Raw genomic sequence first — 19,828 nt, forward strand, 5'->3', positions numbered from 1 at the left:
CCAGTAGTTACTGGTTGTGATTTATATCTGTTATTTTGTGCTATACTCATTCTAAGTCCTAGAAGTGCTATTTCTACTGTGCTGATTCTGACAGGCGCCCACGTGGCCCTGTCCTGTGTAAATAATCCCTTGTGAATATTGCCCGTGCCAGTTGTCACAATGTACATGTGTGACTTCTATCTGATGTGTTTTTACAATACAGAAGTTATTTTTATATAACCTTGTGTGGAGTTCCTTTTGTGGTGTGCCTAGGATGTTGTTGCTCGTGTGTGCTGGCGCAAATGCTTTACACATTGCCTCCGGGATAGGCCTGTCTGCTCGTGCCAAGCTACCAAGGGGGTGAGCAGGGGTTATCTTGGCGTGTGACTCCCTTGCCCTGACTAGAATGGTGGTTTCTGCCTAGCTTTGGCGTCAGCCTTAGCCAACCAGAAATAGCCAGTTCTAACAGCCTGCCACCAGTAGGCCTTTCTGATTCTCATTTTGTTTTAGCTGTTCCCATATGACTTACATGAGCATTGGCCACCAGCTTATCCTTCAAAATGTCAGGAACCACCAACTTACTTCCACGCATCAAAATGCCATTCATCAAGGTCAATGCAGCTTTAACATTCCAAAACCCTTTGAGATTCTCATCACAATTTTTCTTGTCACCCCAACCATCACGTACCTTGGACATAACGAGTTTCAAGACATTGTCCTGATTGAGACTTTCACGGCACACCACTTCCGAGATCAAACCACCCGTAATGACACAGACATTCACCTCCTCTTCAAATTCCTCTCCAGAAAATAACTCACGTTCCTCCGACAAGTTAGAAATATCATTTTGACCACATAGCTTGGAAAGACAGTCAGCCAAAATATTTTTTAACCAGATAAGTAAGAGACATCAAATTGAAACGCCTGCAAGGCAACCATCCATTTCCTTATTCTGTGAGAAACAAAATCAACACCTTTTTTTCAAAAAGCACCCTTGGAGGGTTTGGAATCAGAGATTACGTCAAAGGGTTTACCCCACACAAATGTTCTAAGTTCACGAATGGCCCAATAAACACCAAGGGCCTCCTTCTCCACCACTGAGTAATCAAACTCAGCACCTTTCAAAGGCCTAGAAATAAAAAGAATTGTCTTTTCCGACCCACTGACTTTCTGTAACCAAACAGCACCCAAACCTTTGGAGCATGCATCCGTCATGAGGTAAGAAACTAAAGAAGGAACAAAGCTTGACAAAGCGGGTGCATCATTCAAACAAAGCTTGATGCAATCAAACTCTTCATTGCAAGTATGACTCCACTCAAAACCAGACACTTTTTCAACAGACCACGCAAAGCCTCGGTTTTTTGTGCAAAGTTGGGAACAAACTTATTGTAGAATTCAGCCATTCCTAGGAATTTCAACAACTCATCTTTATCCTTGGGATGGTCCTAGTTAGAAATAGCTTGAACCAAAGACAGTTTAGGTTTAATGCCAGAGCCGGAAATCAAATGACCAATATATTCGATTTCCCCAACATTGAACTTGCATTTTTCAAACTTCAGTATGAGACCAGCAGCAAGAACTCTTTCCAAGACCAACGTTAACCTTTTATTGTGCTTATCAAAATTGGTACCATGAACTAGAAAATCATATTGATAGACTTTAATCCCAGGAACACCCTTCAGAGACCTCTGAAAAACAGAGTCTGCGTAAATAAGATCAAAGGGCATCCTAAGAAACTTAAAAGTACCAAAAGGCGTTATGAAAATGGTGGGGTCTTGGGAAGACTGATAGAGTTTGACCTGATGGTACGCAGAAGAAAGATCCAACACTGAAAAATGTTTAGCACCACCCAGAGAGGACAACATTTTCGTGATATAAGGGAGAGGCTAATGGTCAACAATAACCTCCTTATTCAACTCCCTCAAGTCAATGCAAAGCCTTGCCTCCCCATTGGCCGTGTGAGCCATAACCACTGGAGAGATCTACTCAGTTGCCTCCACCTCTTGAATTATCCCATTCTTAATAAGTTTATCTAATTCATTTTTCGTACAGTCTTTTAGTAACAAGGGAACACCTCTGACTTTTGCTAACTTGGGCGAGGCACCGGGCATCATTTTTATATGGTGAATATAGTTCTTGAGACAACCTAATTCTTTTTTAAAGACATCTGGAAACCTCGCAACCCAGATGTCAAGTCCTTCACTTACAGCTTTAACAACAGGTAACTCCTTTAAGCACACAGAGGGTGTCTGATTGGGATCTAAATACACATAAAGATCATGTTGGTGGAACCAACTAACTAATGAGTCACCTTTCATGGAGACGTACATTTTACCAGGAACAATCCTCCCTTTAAATTTAGTGGTGCCCCAAAAGTACACCAAGAGATTAATCACTTCCCCTCCATAACCTCTGGGTTTAATGTCCGACTTCACCAGTTTGACATTGTTCAGAAGTTGTTGATCCTAAAGAAACGTAGGAATGAGTGTGATCTTGGCACCAGAATCAAAAAGCATTCTTACAGATTGATCATTTATACATACCTCCTCAAAGGGACCCTCATTATTTAAACTAATAATCTGGCAAATCTCAACAACTTCACTGTCAAGATCATAAATGTCAACTGCCCTGACGTTCTTTGTTCCTTCTCCGCCCTACAACATCGTGAGAAATGACCCTTCTTACCACAATTAGAACACAAGACTTTCCATCCGGTGCAGTCTTTAAAGTTGACCCTCTGAACCAAGACAATGCATAAATAAAGAGGATTTTCTCTCCGCACTTTGGGATGTTCCACAGACCCTTGCATAATTGGCAAACACTTTTTTCCATTTGACCCATGGAATAGCAGGATCCCCTGGAGAAGATAAGAAAAATGGTGCCCCATACAGTTTGGTAGGCACAAAAATAGAGGTTATCAGGTGAAACTGTGTGTGGAAGGAAAACTAAATAAATAAATAAATAAATAATAAATGTATCTAACACAGTTGGATTGGGCAGTGCTAAAGAAATGCAGTACAAAGGGAAGCTGTGCGCGTAAGCGCTGAAATAGGAGAAGCAATGGTAGAGCTGTACGCATCAGCGCTGATGTAATTGAAGCAAACGTGAAGCTGTGAGTGTCAGCACTGAAGAGATAAGACATAAAAGAGGCAGTTATGCGCTTTAGCGCTGAGGAGATAAATGAACCACAGCTGTGTGCCTCAGCGTTTAAGAACAATTAAGCGGTCTTACCCTCAGAAACGAAGTATGAGGAACTTGACTGTAAATGTAACCGCGCGCATCAGCGTTCAATAAACAAATAAAGTAGAGCTGCGCGCATCAGCGCTGGCAAACAGTGACAGAGCTGGCATATGAGAACGGACCAGACAATATTAAGCGCAAACCAAAATTGCTGCGACGTTGCGTGATACCAACCAATGCAACATGGCGCCTGCACGCTGTGCGTGGTGCGCAGCGACGAACAGGTCAGGCAAATGGCAGTATTATGAGGAAGAATGGCAAGATGACGTCAACAGTGATGAACAGGCAGCCTCAGGTAGGATGAAGCGTTGGACTTGCGCAGGCATCAGGCGTGACTAAACCACAGAGGAACAAGCCCAGGCAAAGTCAGGCAAGCAGAACCTCAAAAGCCCAGGCCGAACGTGACGTCAGGCGTGACTAGAACACAGAGGAACAAGGTCAGGCAAGCAGGACCTCAAGCGTGAAGGCCCAACATGACATCAGATAGCCGCTTGACAGACGGACCAGAAGAAACACATGAAACAGGAGCCTACCGTGAAAGTCCTTCTCCAAAAGCGGTAGACCAGAGCACTCCAAAGCAGATCAGAGAGTAGAATGGATGATTAAGAAGCTGGATTGACTCGTCCTATTGAGCCGATTAATTTTTAACAAGCAGACGTAGATAAAGGGGTGCACAGCAAAGAGTAGAAGAAGGTAAGCAAATATTGTGCAGGTTCTTCACGATTAATATCTCTGTAGAGATGATGAGTAGTATTACATTCGAAGTGGATCACCACAGCAGGATTAGTTGTGTTGAGGTCTCTTCAGGGAAAATAAAACGCAGGTTCACTGGTCGCCAAAATGAGGTGATGTTCCCCAGTCTCAAGACGCAGGCAGGAGACGCAGAGTAGGTAGGTTGTCAGAGAAAGTTTAATGTACATCCAAGTACAAAAGACCTCAGTCTCCAACAGCCAAGAGTAACTGCCAACACATTGAAAGATAACATCCTCTCACAAGGAAGGCATTCTAGATGACATCACAGCCTAGCAACCTTAACAAAGACAGGTTACATAATGCAAGATACAGAACACAACTTGCATGGAACAAATACAGAGAAGTGCAGAATACCAGATTGTGTGTTTCCTCTCCTCACGGATACCTCCCTTAGATAGTCGCCAAATTGATGTGAGGGAAATCAAGCCACCACCACGCTAAAGTAACCTTTTAGATAAGGTTTATTGAAGCACACAACCTGGCGTCCATCCTTTCCAGGCAGTCAGGAAACAACTGACTCCCCTGGAACTCTCACCACCTTACATTCTAGAAGAGCTTACATTGTAACAGTAAACTTAGATTTCAGGTCTAAGTTTACCTTTGTGAATTGGGACCTTAGACTTCAGGTCTAAACTTTAGGCCATATTTACGAAATGTGTGTGCAGGGCAGTGCAGCAAGTCACCTTGATGCACTGACCTGCATCACAGGGAAAGGGCAGGAATGTGCCGTACCTATCCAATACGGGGCATTCCTGTCCTTTCTCTCTGCACTGGCGTCATTTTAGCAGCCAAGCACCAGTGTGGGCAATCTTGCATCAAAGTGCAAAGCTGCCTGTGCTGTAAGCAAGTGGGCACCTTCCTACAGAAAACCAATCCTGAGAGGCTTTTTCTTCTTTTTATGTGTGCTACAGAAAGCAGCAGACATAGAAAGAGGTAAAAACGAGGAGAAATAGAGCTGTATCTTTTTGGCACCTTTCCTGGTGTAAAAGTCCTTGTAAATCTAGGAATGTGTCAAGAACCATGGGAGTTGCGTAGGAACACCCACTCCAAAGCCCATGAAATGCCTCCCTTGCACAGAGTAAGGTAATGCAGCAATTTCCACTGCTTGCCTTACTCCAGATTTTTGAAGCAATTCAAAACCATACAAAGTGGCTTTTCATTGATTCATAAATCTGACTTAGAGGTTTGCATTACACATGTACCACGTTGCACGGTGCAAGCATGTAGGAAGGTGGCTACCTGACTATGGTTACCCCAGATTTTTTGCCTTGTGTTTAGCTGGTTTTCGACTTAGTTGGCCTGGTCCCCTGCTAATCAGGGCCCCAGGCTATCTGCTCTTTCTGAAAAATGGATTCCATGTACCCTAGGTGCATAACTAGATTGGCTTGGGTCACCTTATCAGCCCCTGTACAGAGCACTATAGGTGCCCAGGGCATATGTGCATCCAAGGCCTACCAGGGGCTGCAGCATAACTTTTGCCACCCCTGGCTGGCTATCTAAAATTGACACAACTGGCTGATCACTCAGCTGGGGCAAGGTGGTGTAACCACCCCTTGCTTAGATATAGGATGCCTATATCTAAACCTATCTGGACACATATATACCTATCAGTCACTCCTATGGCAGGCCTTAACAATCCTGGAGGCAGAGTGCTTGGTTTTATGTGAGATGGTGCTCTAGCATGAGCTGAGCCTGTCTGTAGCTGTCTGGACCAATTCCCTAAACTGTTACGGGATAATGCCATACCATATACTATTAAGTGCCTTATAATCCTCGCGGTTATATAGCAACTTTGGTTTGGCTTTATCAAAACATGTTGTGTTAGGTGTCATACGATTTGGAATACTATCCCCTCAACAGTTCTGTCGACGGGGATAGCATTCCACCCCTCTAGAGGGAGAAGACATGTTACATTACTGAAACGCGGTTGATTTTTAAAAGAGCCTCAAATCCACAAAATGGATGCTTCTGCCACAGACACAAGTCTGGCCTCCTGCTGCTGACCGAAACTCAGCAGAGGAGGCCTGGACAAAGGCTTTCCTGTCGCAGGGAGGTGTTACACCACCCCAGACAGGAGATAGTGGATTGTAGCAGGGAGGTTTGAAAGAAACCAGACACTGCCTGGGGCGCACAAGGCTGCCCCTTGCATAATCCGGCCAAACCGGTTCTGGGGCACACCAGCCCCAGTCCCAGCGCGGCCTGGATCAAAGGAAAGGGGTGTATCCACCCCCTTCCTGGGTCCCACCCATAGGAGGGGACCTAGCAGGTAATCCAGCCCCCTAGATTGGTATAAGAATGGGAGCAGTGCCAACGCACTCAGATTATCCTGATGAAACATTTGAAACAAAACTCTGGACCCTTCGACATCCTACTCAACGTAGAAGACTGAAGAATCTCCCTTGCGGTCAAGGAGTGACCACCCTGTGCAAACAGGCACCATCCAGCACCTCGACGTCTGCTTTGTTGCAGTTCCCGCCAGAACTCGAGCAACAGAGATCGACGAGATCAAGCTTGCCTGCCTTCTTACAGCCCGATCCACAGTCCCTGCAGAGCTGAGACCCGTGGAGGCGACCGGAAGCGTGGGGTACGTGATCTTGAAAAGACCACGATACGCTGACCGTGCAGCCCACGAGTGACCCTCGAAGCTGTACACCGGGGTTTGAGAAGCCCTAACCCTGAGCAACTTTTGCACTGAAGCTCACCCCTCTACACTCGACGAGTGCTGCATGGGGCCCTTCTGCTTTCTTTGGCTTGACGCGTTGGCTTGGTCACTTGCCAGCTGGCTTGTGGCCCCTGTGCCGGTGAAAACCTAAAACCAACTTGTGATTCTGATTGCTCCAGACTTGCACCGGTTCCTCTGAAAAGGAGCACCCGCTCTGACCCTCCTGGTCCGAGTGAGAAGCAATCTTACATTCCTGCGTGGATTGCTCTTGCCAAGTGTTGTTTGCTCCGATCTTGAAGCCAACAGTGCCGACGGTGAGAACCTGCGTGGGACAGCTCGTGACTTGTTCCTGGATGTTGCAGATGCCCCAGAGCCCACGTGGCAGCGGAGAGGAGACCTCCTCAACAACCACCTGATTGCGCCCGACATTGCCTGGTTCCGTCCTTATTCCACCCTGGTCACTGCTGAGTGACCCAGACTCTGTCCCCTCTGCTTTCAGGTACTTTTCTACTCTGATCCACCCTTGGATCACACACTTCTCCTTCACACCGCCTGCAGCATCTTCAGCTACAAGCACCAACAACCTGCGTGACGAAACCCGACGCCACTTCGACCCTATGCACCCGCTTCCTGTGGGTGAGGTAACTCAGCAATGCCGGTGTTCCCACACTGGTACACACCTCTAGGGCCTGTGTCTAAAGTTTTGTCCTTCTAGGTTCAGCAGAAGTATCCTTAAACTCTATTTGTGTAGCTTTTATGCACCATTGACTTTGCATTGGTGCATGCGTGTACTTTAAGCACTGCACCCGAATCCAGCGGGCTTTTCCCGACTTCAGCATTGCTTTTTCCGACTGCTCCTAGTGATTCCCTAGGCCCTAGGCCTAATTAATGTTCGATTGGTATCTCTTATACCACTTTCTTAATATATGGTTTGAGTGGCCACCCGCCCTCATCCATAATTGTTCAACTTTCATATGTTATACTGTGCTTTTGATTTAACGCCTCTGCCCATAAAGAGTACTGGGGATTATTTTAGAAATAAACACATATATTTTTATAATATATACTTGTGTGGTGTCCTTTCATTTGATATTATATGATTGTGATTGGTAAAACAGCTCGCTTAACACGACCTCTTAAGTTTAGCCTTTAAGGCTGCTTAGTCTATGCTACCATTAAGATAGCTTGTCTATAAGGTTGACTTACAACCAGACACCGTAAGGGATTGTTTGGACTGATACAAGGTGGTTCCAGAATTGGAAACATCATATATCAGGCCAACTTCTCACAAAGCATGATGCAAAGCTCTCATAAACATATCCTTTAGACTATAGGTTTAAGGTTACTTTTCTGAATCGGGCCCTATGAGTCTTAGTCATAAACCCTCAATTGACTACAAACCTACTTTCATACAAGCTTCATGTCCTCCTTGGAAATTAAACTAGCCAAGATATTACTCTAAAACGTCTTGTCATAAAATTCTATATTAAACCATGTATGGATCAGAGAATGCAAGTGCCATACTTAGCAATATATCATTTTTCAAAGAAAGGAACAACTCTATTCACTGTCTTGCCTGTGGAAAGAGGCAGAACATTCACTAACTGAAGTGACAGCTCTGGTTTCACTTTTGACATAACGGGTCATGGGAAGGCTCTCCGGTTTGGGGAAAGAAGACTGTACATTGAACTTTACATCATAGGGAGCATGGCTGCCATTGCACTAGAGTGCTTGTGATGAAAGGTGGTGGCTAACAGAGGTTACATTCTCCCTGGGAAAACACTCCTTTCAAAGAGTGGAGTGGTGTGGCTCACTGGTTAGAGGTGGCAGACCCAAAAGCAGAGGACAGCCCGGGACCAGGGTTCAATCCCCGACGTGGCAGGGTAGTGAACCAGGGTCAGTGGACTCGATAATTCTCGCCTCGGTGCCTACTCTAACCAGGGATCACACTCGGCAACTCTGGGCATTAGCTTGCCTCATCTCCACAACGGCCCCCCACAAACGCCGGGGATGCCTGGTTTCACCTTGGAGATACCCAGGAGGGAACATCTCACAGGGAAAGCCAGGACGGGTTCCCCAGCGGTCTACAGTGCCAGGACGCCTCCGGGTAGCAGTGCGCTTTACAAGACACACACATTTACATTTACAAAGTAGCTTGTGACTTATCAAAACAAGTGAATATTTAGTGCACTTCTCCTTAATACACTGAACCCTAAAAAGATCATCATTCAGATAAAGGTACCAAAGGTGAAAGCAATTGTAATCCGTTATCCCAACTTCTCAATCTTAGATAAATGAAAGTATTTACTATCTATTATTTTCTAACAGTACATTAATATTGTCCCCAAATATTGACTTGTCATTTTCACAGAATTCTTTTTTGTACACAAAAACCTTTGTTTCATGGTCAATAAATACATATGTGCTAATCATTGGCACTTTGTCCTCCCACAAATGCCTTATCATATTCAAGTTGGCGTCTTTATGTGCACCATCACTCTATCATTTACTAGTCCTAAGATGCCAGCCATTTACATCAGGACCCAGGTACCCATATTGTATGTCAAGCACATTGGTATACAATATTGGGGGGAGGAGAAGGGGGGGGGGCGAGTCTTCCGTATCTGACAGCTATGTATTGGTCTGGAGCTGAATGGGTGAACTGCAGCAACACTCTCTGTAAGTGCCCAGAAAGCAGGAAACAGAGAGAAGCTGCCCTTTAAATCCAGGTAGGTACAGCTCCATAACTGGGGAGATTGACCCATGGAATAGCAGGATCCCCTGGAGAAGATAAGAAAAATGATGCCCCATACAGTTTGGTAGGCACAAAAATAGAGGTTATCAGGTGAAACTGTGTGTGGAAGGAAAACTAAATAAATAAATAAATAAATAATAAATGTATCTAACACAGTTGGATTGGGCAGTGCTAAAGAAATGCAGTACAAAGGGAAGCTGTGCGCGTAAGCGCTGAAATAGGAGAAGCAATGGTAGAGCTGTACGCATCAGCGCTGATGTAATTGAAGCAAACGTGAAGCTGTGAGTGTCAGCACTGAAGAGATAAGACATAAAAGAGGCAGTTATGCGCTTTAGCGCTGAGGAGATAAATGAACCACAGCTGTGTGCCTCAGCGTTTAAGAACAATTAAGCGGTCTTACCCTCAGAAACGAAGTATGAGGAACTTGACTGTAAATGTAACCGCGCGCATCAGCGTTCAATAAACAAATAAAGTAGAGCTGCGCGCATCAGCGCTGGCAAACAGTGACAGAGCTGGCATATGAGAACGGACCAGACAATATTAAGCGCAAACCAAAATTGCTGCGACGTTGCGTGATACCAACCAATGCAACATGGCGCCTGCACGCTGTGCGTGGTGCGCAGCGACGAACAGGTCAGGCAAATGGCAGTATTATGAGGAAGAATGGCAAGATGACGTCAACAGTGATGAACAGGCAGCCTCAGGTAGGATGAAGCGTTGGACTTGCGCAGGCATCAGGCGTGACTAAACCACAGAGGAACAAGCCCAGGCAAAGTCAGGCAAGCAGAACCTCAAAAGCCCAGGCCGAACGTGACGTCAGGCGTGACTAGAACACAGAGGAACAAGGTCAGGCAAGCAGGACCTCAAGCGTGAAGGCCCAACATGACATCAGATAGCCGCTTGACAGACGGACCAGAAGAAACACATGAAACAGGAGCCTACCGTGAAAGTCCTTCTCCAAAAGCGGTAGACCAGAGCACTCCAAAACAGATCAGAGAGTAGAATGGATGATTAAGAAGCTGGATTGACTCGTCCTATTGAGCCGATTAATTTTTAACAAGCAGACGTAGATAAAGGGGTGCACAGCAAAGAGTAGAAGAAGGTAAGCAAATATTGTGCAGGTTCTTCACGATTAATATCTCTGTAGAGATGATGAGTAGTATTACATTCGAAGTGGATCACCACAGCAGGATTAGTTGTGTTGAGGTCTCTTCAGGGAAAATAAAACGCAGGTTCACTGGTCGCCAAAATGAGGTGATGTTCCCCAGTCTCAAGAGGCAGGCAGGAGACGCAGAGTAGGTAGGTTGTCAGAGAAAGTTTAATGTACATCCAAGTACAAAAGACCTCAGTCTCCAACAGCCAAGAGTAACTGCCAACACATTGAAAGATAACATCCTCTCACAAGGAAGGCATTCTAGATGACATCACAGCCTAGCAACCTTAACAAAGACAGGTTACATAATGCAAGATACAGAACACAACTTGCATGGAACAAATACAGAGAAGTGCAGAATACCAGATTGTGTGTTTCCTCTCCTCACGGATACCTCCCTTAGATAGTCGCCAAATTGATGTGAGGGAAATCAAGCCACCACCACGCTAAAGTAACCTTTTAGATAAGGTTTATTGAAGCACACAACCTGGCGTCCATCCTTTCCAGGCAGTCAGGAAACAACTGACTCCCCTGGAACTCTCACCACCTTACATTCTAGAAGAGCTTACATTGTAACAGTAAACTTAGATTTCAGGTCTAAGTTTACCTTTGTGAATTGGGACCTTAGACTTCAGGTCTAAACTTTAGGCCATATTTACGAAATGTGTGTGCAGGGCAGTGCAGCAAGTCACCTTGATGCACTGACCTGCATCACAGGGAAAGGGCAGGAATGTGCCGTACCTATCCAATACGGGGCATTCCTGTCCTTTCTCTCTGCACTGGCGTCATTTTAGCAGCCGAGCACCAGTGTGGGCAATCTTGCATCAAAGTGCAAAGCTGCCTGTGCTGTAAGCAAGTGGGCACCTTCCTACAGAAAACCAATCCTGAGAGGCTTTTTCTTCTTTTTATGTGTGCTACAGAAAGCAGCAGACATAGAAAGAGGTAAAAACGAGGAGAAATAGAGCTGTATCTTTTTGGCACCTTTCCTGGTGTAAAAGTCCTTGTAAATCTAGGAATGTGTCAAGAACCATGGGAGTTGCGTAGGAACACCCACTCCAAAGCCCATGAAATGCCTCCCTTGCACAGAGTAAGGTAATGCAGCAATTTCCACTGCTTGCCTTACTCCAGATTTTTGAAGCAATTCAAAACCATACAAAGTGGCTTTTCATTGATTCATAAATCTGACTTAGAGGTTTGCATTACACATGTACCACGTTGCACGGTGCAAGCATGTAGGAAGGTGGCTACCTGACTATGGTTACCCCAGATTTTTTGCCTTGTGTTTAGCTGGTTTTCGACTTAGTTGGCCTGGTCCCCTGCTAATCAGGGCCCCAGGCTATCTGCTCTTTCTGAAAAATGGATTCCACGTACCCTAGGTGCATAACTAGATTGGCTTGGGTCACCTTATCAGCCCCTGTACAGAGCACTATAGGTGCCCAGGGCATATGTGCATCCAAGGCCTACCAGGGGCTGCAGCATAACTTTTGCCACCCCTGGCTGGCTATCTAAAATTGACACAACTGGCTGATCACTCAGCTGGGGCAAGGTGGTGTAACCACCCCTTGCTTAGATATAGGATGCCTATATCTAAACCTATCTGGACACATATATACCTATCAGTCACTCCTATGGCAGGCCTTAACAATCCTGGAGGCAGAGTGCTTGGTTTTATGTGAGATGGTGCTCTAGCATGAGCTGAGCCTGTCTGTAGCTGTCTGGACCAATTCCCTAAACTGTTACGGGATAATGCCATACCATATACTATTAAGTGCCTTATAATCCTCGCGGTTATATAGCAACTTTGGTTTGGCTTTATCAAAACATGTTGTGTTAGGTGTCATACGATTTGGAATACTATCCCCTCAACAGTTCTGTCGACGGGGATAGCATTCCACCCCTCTAGAGGGAGAAGACATGTTACATTACTGAAACGCGGTTGATTTTTAAAAGAGCCTCAAATCCACAAAATGGATGCTTCTGCCACAGACACAAGTCTGGCCTCCTGCTGCTGACCGAAACTCAGCAGAGGAGGCCTGGACAAAGGCTTTCCTGTCGCAGGGAGGTGTTACACCACCCCAGACAGGAGATAGTGGATTGTAGCAGGGAGGTTTGAAAGAAACCAGACACTGCCTGGGGCGCACAAGGCTGCCCCTTGCATAATCCGGCCAAACCGGTTCTGGGGCACACCAGCCCCAGTCCCAGCGCGGCCTGGATCAAAGGAAAGGGGTGTATCCACCCCCTTCCTGGGTCCCACCCATAGGAGGGGACCTAGCAGGTAATCCAGCCCCCTAGATTGGTATAAGAATGGGAGCAGTGCCAACGCACTCAGATTATCCTGATGAAACATTTGAAACAAAACTCTGGACCCTTCGACATCCTACTCAACGTAGAAGACTGAAGAATCTCCCTTGCGGTCAAGGAGTGACCACCCTGTGCAAACAGGCACCATCCAGCACCTCGACGTCTGCTTTGTTGCAGTTCCCGCCAGAACTCGAGCAACAGAGATCGACGAGATCAAGCTTGCCTGCCTTCTTACAGCCCGATCCACAGTCCCTGCAGAGCTGAGACCCGTGGAGGCGACCGGAAGCGTGGGGTACGTGATCTTGAAAAGACCACGATACGCTGACCGTGCAGCCCACGAGTGACCCTCGAAGCTGTACACCGGGGTTTGAGAAGCCCTAACCCTGAGCAACTTTTGCACTGAAGCTCACCCCTCTACACTCGACGAGTGCTGCATGGGGCCCTTCTGCTTTCTTTGGCTTGACGCGTTGGCTTGGTCACTTGCCAGCTGGCTTGTGGCCCCTGTGCCGGTGAAAACCTAAAACCAACTTGTGATTCTGATTGCTCCAGACTTGCACCCGTTCCTCTGAAAAGGAGCACCCGCTCTGACCCTCCTGGTCCGAGTGAGAAGCAATCTTACATTCCTGCGTGGATTGCTCTTGCCAAGTGTTGTTTGCTCCGATCTTGAAGCCAACAGTGCCGACGGTGAGAACCTGCGTGGGACAGCTCGTGACTTGTTCCTGGATGTTGCAGATGCCCCAGAGCCCACGTGGCAGCGGAGAGGAGACCTCCTCAACAACCACCTGATTGCGCCCGATATTGCCTGGTTCCGTCCTTATTCCACCCTGGTCACTGCTGAGTGACCCAGACTCTGTCCCCTCTGCTTTCAGGTACTTTTCTACTCTGATCCACCCTTGGATCACACACTTCTCCTTCACACCGCCTGCAGCATCTTCAGCTACAAGCACCAACAACCTGCGTGACGAAACCCGACGCCACTTCGACCCTATGCACCCGCTTCCTGTGGGTGAGGTAACTCAGCAACGCCGGTGTTCCCACACTGGTACACACCTCTAGGGCCTGTGTCTAAAGTTTTGTCCTTCTAGGTTCAGCAGAAGTATCCTTAAACTCTATTTGTGTAGCTTTTATGCACCATTGACTTTGCATTGGTGCATGCGTGTACTTTAAGCACTGCACCCGAATCCAGCGGGCTTTTCCCGACTTCAGCATTGCTTTTCCCGACTGCTCCCAGTGATTCCCTAGGCCCTAGGCCTAATTAATGTTCGATTGGTATCTCTTATACCACTTTCTTAATATATGGTTTGAGTGGCCACCCGCCCTCATCCATAATTGTTCAACTTTCATATGTTATACTGTGCTTTTGATTTAACGCCTCTGCCCATAAAGAGTACTGGGGATTATTTTAGAAATAAACACATATATTTTTATAATATATACTTGTGTGGTGTCCTTTCATTTGATATTATATGATTGTGATTGGTAAAACAGCTCGCTTAACACGACCTCTTAAGTTTAGCCTTTAAGGCTGCTTAGTCTATGCTACCATTAAGATAGCTTGTCTATAAGGTTGACTTACAACCAGACACCGTAAGGGATTGTTTGGACTGATACAAGGTGGTTCCAGAATTGGAAACATCATATATCAGGCCAACTTCTCACAAAGCATGATGCAAAGCTCTCATAAACATATCCTTTAGACTATAGGTTTAAGGTTACTTTTCTGAATCGGGCCCTATGAGTCTTAGTCATAAACCCTCAATTGACTACAAACCTACTTTCATACAAGCTTCATGTCCTCCTTGGAAATTAAACTAGCCAAGATATTACTCTAAAACGTCTTGTCATAAAATTCTATATTAAACCATGTATGGATCAGAGAATGCAAGTGCCATACTTAGCAATATATCATTTTTCAAAGAAAGGAACAACTCTATTCACTGTCTTGCCTGTGGAAAGAGGCAGAACATTCACTAACTGAAGTGACAGCTCTGGTTTCACTTTTGACATAACGGGTCATGGGAAGGCTCTCCGGTTTGGGGAAAGAAGACTGTACATTGAACTTTACATCATAGGGAGCATGGCTGCCATTGCACTAGAGTGCTTGTGATGAAAGGTGGTGGCTAACAGAGGTTACATTCTCCCTGGGAAAACACTCCTTTCAAAGAGTGGAGTGGTGTGGCTCACTGGTTAGAGGTGGCAGACCCAAAAGCAGAGGACAGCCCGGGACCAGGGTTCAATCCCTGACGTGGCAGGGTAGTGAACCAGGGTCAGTGGACTCGATAATTCTCGCCTCGGTGCCTACTCTAACCAGGGATCACACTCGGCAACTCTGGGCATTAGCTTGCCTCATCTCCACAACGGCCCCCCACAAACGCCGGGGATGCCTGGTTTCACCTTGGAGATACCCAGGAGGGAACATCTCACAGGGAAAGCCAGGACGGGTTCCCCAGCGGTCTACAGTGCCAGGACGCCTCCGGGTAGCAGTGCGCTTTACAAGACACACACATTTACATTTACAAAGTAGCTTGTGACTTATTAAAACAAGTGAATATTTAGTGCACTTCTCCTTAATACACTGAACCCTAAAAAGATCATCATTCAGATAAAGGTACCAAAGGTGAAAGCAATTGTAATCCGTTATCCCAACTTCTCAATCTTAGATAAATGAAAGTATTTACTATCTATTATTTTCTAACAGTACATTAATATTGTCCCCAAATATTGACTTGTCATTTTCACAGAATTCTTTTTTGTACACAAAAACCTTTGTTTCATGGTCAATAAATACATATGTGCTAATCATTGGCACTTTGTCCTCCCACAAATGCCTTATCATATTCAAGTTGGCGTCTTTATGTGCACCATCACTCTATCATTTACTAGTCCTAAGATGCCAGCCATTTACATCAGGACCCAGGTACCCATATTGTATGTCAAGCACATTGGTATACAATATTGGGGGGAGGAGAAGGGGGGGGGCGAGTCTTCCGTATCTGACAGCTATGTATTGGTCTGGAGCTGAATGGGTGAACTGCAGCAACACTCTCTGTAAGTGCCCAGAAAGCAGGAAACAGAGAGAAGCTGCCCTTTAAATCCAGGTAGGTACAGCTCCATAACTGGGGAGATTCTTGGGGTCATTGGAGCTGCAGTGCTAAGGGCAGCACAGGGCAAATGGAAGGGAAAGCTGAATGATTGTCTCTCAAGCTCAGCCACTGCCTGGGGAATGGGGCATTCAGAACTACCCTCACTGCAAAACTGTCCTACAGGGGCGCCCATCCCTAGACCGGTGCTTACAGGCACCCTCTGGATGTTAGATGGGGCAAAAAAGCCGAATGCCTCGCCGGACCCAAGCACACACAATGTGGTTGAAAGCAACTAAGCTGACGTTCCAGACAACAAACCTGCTTAAACACTGGTAGTGGCAGCTTGGGTGCATATTTGGATGAACTCTGCCACATACCTTAATTAACCTGCTTCCACCCTGCATTTGAATGCAAACACCAATACCTTCTCTACCTAATGACATTTCTAACATTTTTTGTTTCTAGAAACTGCAGAGAAAACCTTTGCAGATACTGACAGTGATGTCAAACCGAATGTGTTCCCGCTATTCTAGTTTTGGAGATGAAAAGACCAGGTTTAGGTAAGAAATCTATTTCAATTCAATTCAATACATTTTTATTCGGATGCATTTGTTGTGTCCATAAAAGCAAAGCTATTTATTGCAAAATGAAACGCGTTCTTATTCTCTTGATCATATTTCATTGTGCTCATGCTGGGGAAGGGTGCCATTTTCACATGGCACATGGTGAAGCACTCCATTTCTCCACCCTGAATAGTCCCAGAATTGTCTGTACCCTGAACTCTATATCAGCGCACCTCTTCCCAACCCTGCCCAGCCAGGAAGAGTTGGAAGGTTGTTCAGGGACCATGAGTTCCTTCACATGAAGTGATCACTGCAAGTGCTACTTTAATAAGACTGCCTCTGCCATAGGTTTGGGCTGACAAATTAGTTGAAGAGCAGGAGGAGAATTATGTTACCCCCTTACACAGTGGAAAATGGCTGCTTGTCACAGGACCTTCACATGCAAGTCCCCCTTTTAGCTAGAAATGTAGCAGCATTTGTTGACATATCTAAAATAACCAACAGAACATAATGCAATAGTATTCACAAAGCAATTAAAACATAGCAGGACACAACACATAAAGCAGTCAAAACAGAACGTAGCAAAACTAATCTAATACAAAACATCATATTGCAATAATGCAGCATAAAAAAACAGCAGCACAAAGATCACATAATTCGTGGGTGGCCTCCACAACAGATTAACAAGCGATAAATGTGCACAAGCGTTCTTGTCGCATAGTAGCATTTCCAGAAACCTATTTTCATAATCCAGCTGCAAAAGGTGGTTGCATCAAGCACTGCCTTAAGTCATCACCAAGTACCTAAAGTAATGCCAGTCAAAAATGTTTGCCCTCCCTACATAGTGAGTTTTAACATGTATCTCATTTGAAGTAAAGATTTGTAGGGTTACATACTTTTCTGTGTGGATTTAATCTATGTGGTGTGGCTCACTGATTAGAGGCGGCAGACCTGAAAGCTGAGAACAGCCCGGGGCCAGGATTCAATTCCCGGCGCGGCAGGGTTGTGGACCAGGGTCAGCCGACTTGATAATTCTCGCCTCTGTGCCTACTCTAACCAGGGATCACACTCGGCAACTCTGGGCCTTAGCTTGCCTCATCTCTACAACGGCCTCCCACATTCGCCGGGGATGCACTGTTTCACCTTGGAGATACCCAGTAGGGACCATCTCACAGGGATAGCCAGGACGGGTTCCCCAGCGGTCTACAGTGCCACGACGCCTCAGGGCAGCAGTGCGCTTTACAAGACCACATACATTACATTACATATGTAAGTATTTCAAGTTAAACTTTTTTCATGGCAGAAATTTTCTTGTGTTGAATGAATCAATATAAACATTATTTCAAAGAGAGAAGCCAGCATTCTGGGTTGTACTTTGATTCAGCTAAACCGAATTTTTCTTTTTCTTAGAAAAACAGCCATGCAATCTAAGACATTTGTCAAAGATGTGAGTGATAAAAGAAGGAAGCACAATAGTGAATGATGTGAACATATTCCGTATATTGGTTATTGCATCCAAAATACAGCCAATTACATTCAATACAATGGAAACACAGAGAATTGTATCAAAGTGCCACTAATACAAAAATACAGTCTGTCTTTATATATTTCTCGAGGGCGTTTTGACCCTAAATCCAATACTATGGTCGCATCAGGATAGCCGAGAGCAGCTACTAGCGGCTAACTGCATCTCTGACTGGGAGAGCACCACTTATACCTAAAAATTGCAAATCACAAATATGGGCCACGCATCATCGAGCAAATGCCAATTTTGGTTGAAATTTGTGAAACCTTTACAAAAGCAACAAGGGGAACTTTGCCCCTCTAAGTTGGCACTAACTGCCACCTTCCCAACATATCTGAGCCCACCAGTGAAACTCACATTTGGCCTGCTAATTATCCTGGTTACTATACCTATTATGGTCCCCAACTGGGCGGACAGGACCCACTATAATTATCCATCCCCAGGTTATTACAGTCTTGATGAGACCCTAGTAAGGGATTTAGGGTCGAAACACAGTCGACACATATATAAAGAAAGACTGCGTTTTTGTATAGGTGGCATGTTGATAAAAATTCTCTGTGTTTTCCATTGTATTGTATGTAATTGGCTGTCTTTTGGATGAAATGACCAATATACCCCATATATTTGTATCATTCACTATTGTGTTTCCTTCTGGTTCGGTTTTGGTTTTCTTTCCCTTGGGGCTTATTTATTCTTAGTTTTCTTCTCTTCTCTTCAAGCAACACTTTTATCACGCACATCTTTGACAAATGTCTTAGATTGCATAGCTGTTTATCTAAGAAATAGAAACATTTGGTTTGGCTGAATGGAAGTACAACACAGGATACTGGCTTCTCTCTCTTTAAGATAAAAAATAATGTGTATATTGATTTAATCAAGACAAGACAATTTTTGTCATGGAAAAAGTTTTAAATTGAAATACTTACATAGATTAAGTCCACACAGAAAATTCTGTGACACTACAAATCTTTTCTTCAAATGAGTTCTAAGTGAATACTTGCTCCAAGGTCTCTTGATACCCATGTTCCCATGGACATTAGGGCTGCTCTTTTTCTCATTTAACTCCCTACACAATGAGCAATTAAACAAGTAGCAATGAGGATAACTTCTAAGTCAATTTGGTTGTGTTATCCACATGCAACACTGAGATTAATAAGTTTCTCAGGATGAACCTTGTTGGTCATGGCATAGAAAAGCTTACTGCAGAGACAATTCCTTGGGACAGGTCCTTTTTGGAACTGCCTTTCCTTTATTTCCACCAGCGAATCTGACAAATAGCTGATCATCTACACAATACTCCTTAATCCTATAAATGTAGAAGCTATGGGCATGTCTTGGATCCAACCAGTATAGATTATCCCACTATTTAGATGGATCTGTTAGAGAAAAGATTGCGGGTAGCCTGAGGGACTGCCCCAGGTGGAAAGGTGCATCACTTTTGGGACAAAGGAAGCAGAAGCTTATTAGGGAAGAAGGTAATATAAAGAGCCCGAACTGACAAAAGGCTGCAGTTAAAGAGATGTAATAGCAATGAGAAACATTATGTTCAAAATCAAGTGTTTTAGAGTACAATTGTGAAGAAGCTCAAAAGGAGCACATATGCGGAGACCCCGCGATCAGAGGGCTTAGGTGGACGGAGAAGTGGGAGGACCGTATCTCCCTGTATGCTGACGACATTCTCCTATACCTTGCCTCCCTTAAAACTTCATAGCATGTCGCTCTCAACATTTTTACTAGCTTTGGGAAAAACTCTGGGTATAAAATCAACTGGCGCAAGTCTCAGCTGTATGTCTTGCACGGGGACCCACCCACCC

At 45.1% G+C, this 19,828-nt stretch overlaps 1 protein-coding gene across 2 annotated transcripts in view; it reads left to right on the plus strand.

Annotated features, from left to right (window-relative positions):
- GC (GC vitamin D binding protein) overlaps nucleotides 1-19,828 on the plus strand; it is a 263,059-nt gene that overhangs the window by 81,740 nt on the left and 161,491 nt on the right. For both annotated transcript variants that reach the window (XM_086961757.1, XM_086961756.1), the window contains exon 6: nucleotides 16,392-16,486. In XM_086961757.1, coding sequence (XP_086817883.1) covers nucleotides 16,392-16,486 — 95 coding nt within the window. The remainder of the gene's footprint in view (nucleotides 1-16,391; nucleotides 16,487-19,828) is intronic.

Source organism: Lissotriton vulgaris, chromosome 3_1, assembly GCF_964263255.1.
Source record: "Lissotriton vulgaris chromosome 3_1, aLisVul1.2, whole genome shotgun sequence".
In the NCBI taxonomy this organism is placed as follows: domain Eukaryota; kingdom Metazoa; phylum Chordata; class Amphibia; order Caudata; family Salamandridae; genus Lissotriton; species Lissotriton vulgaris.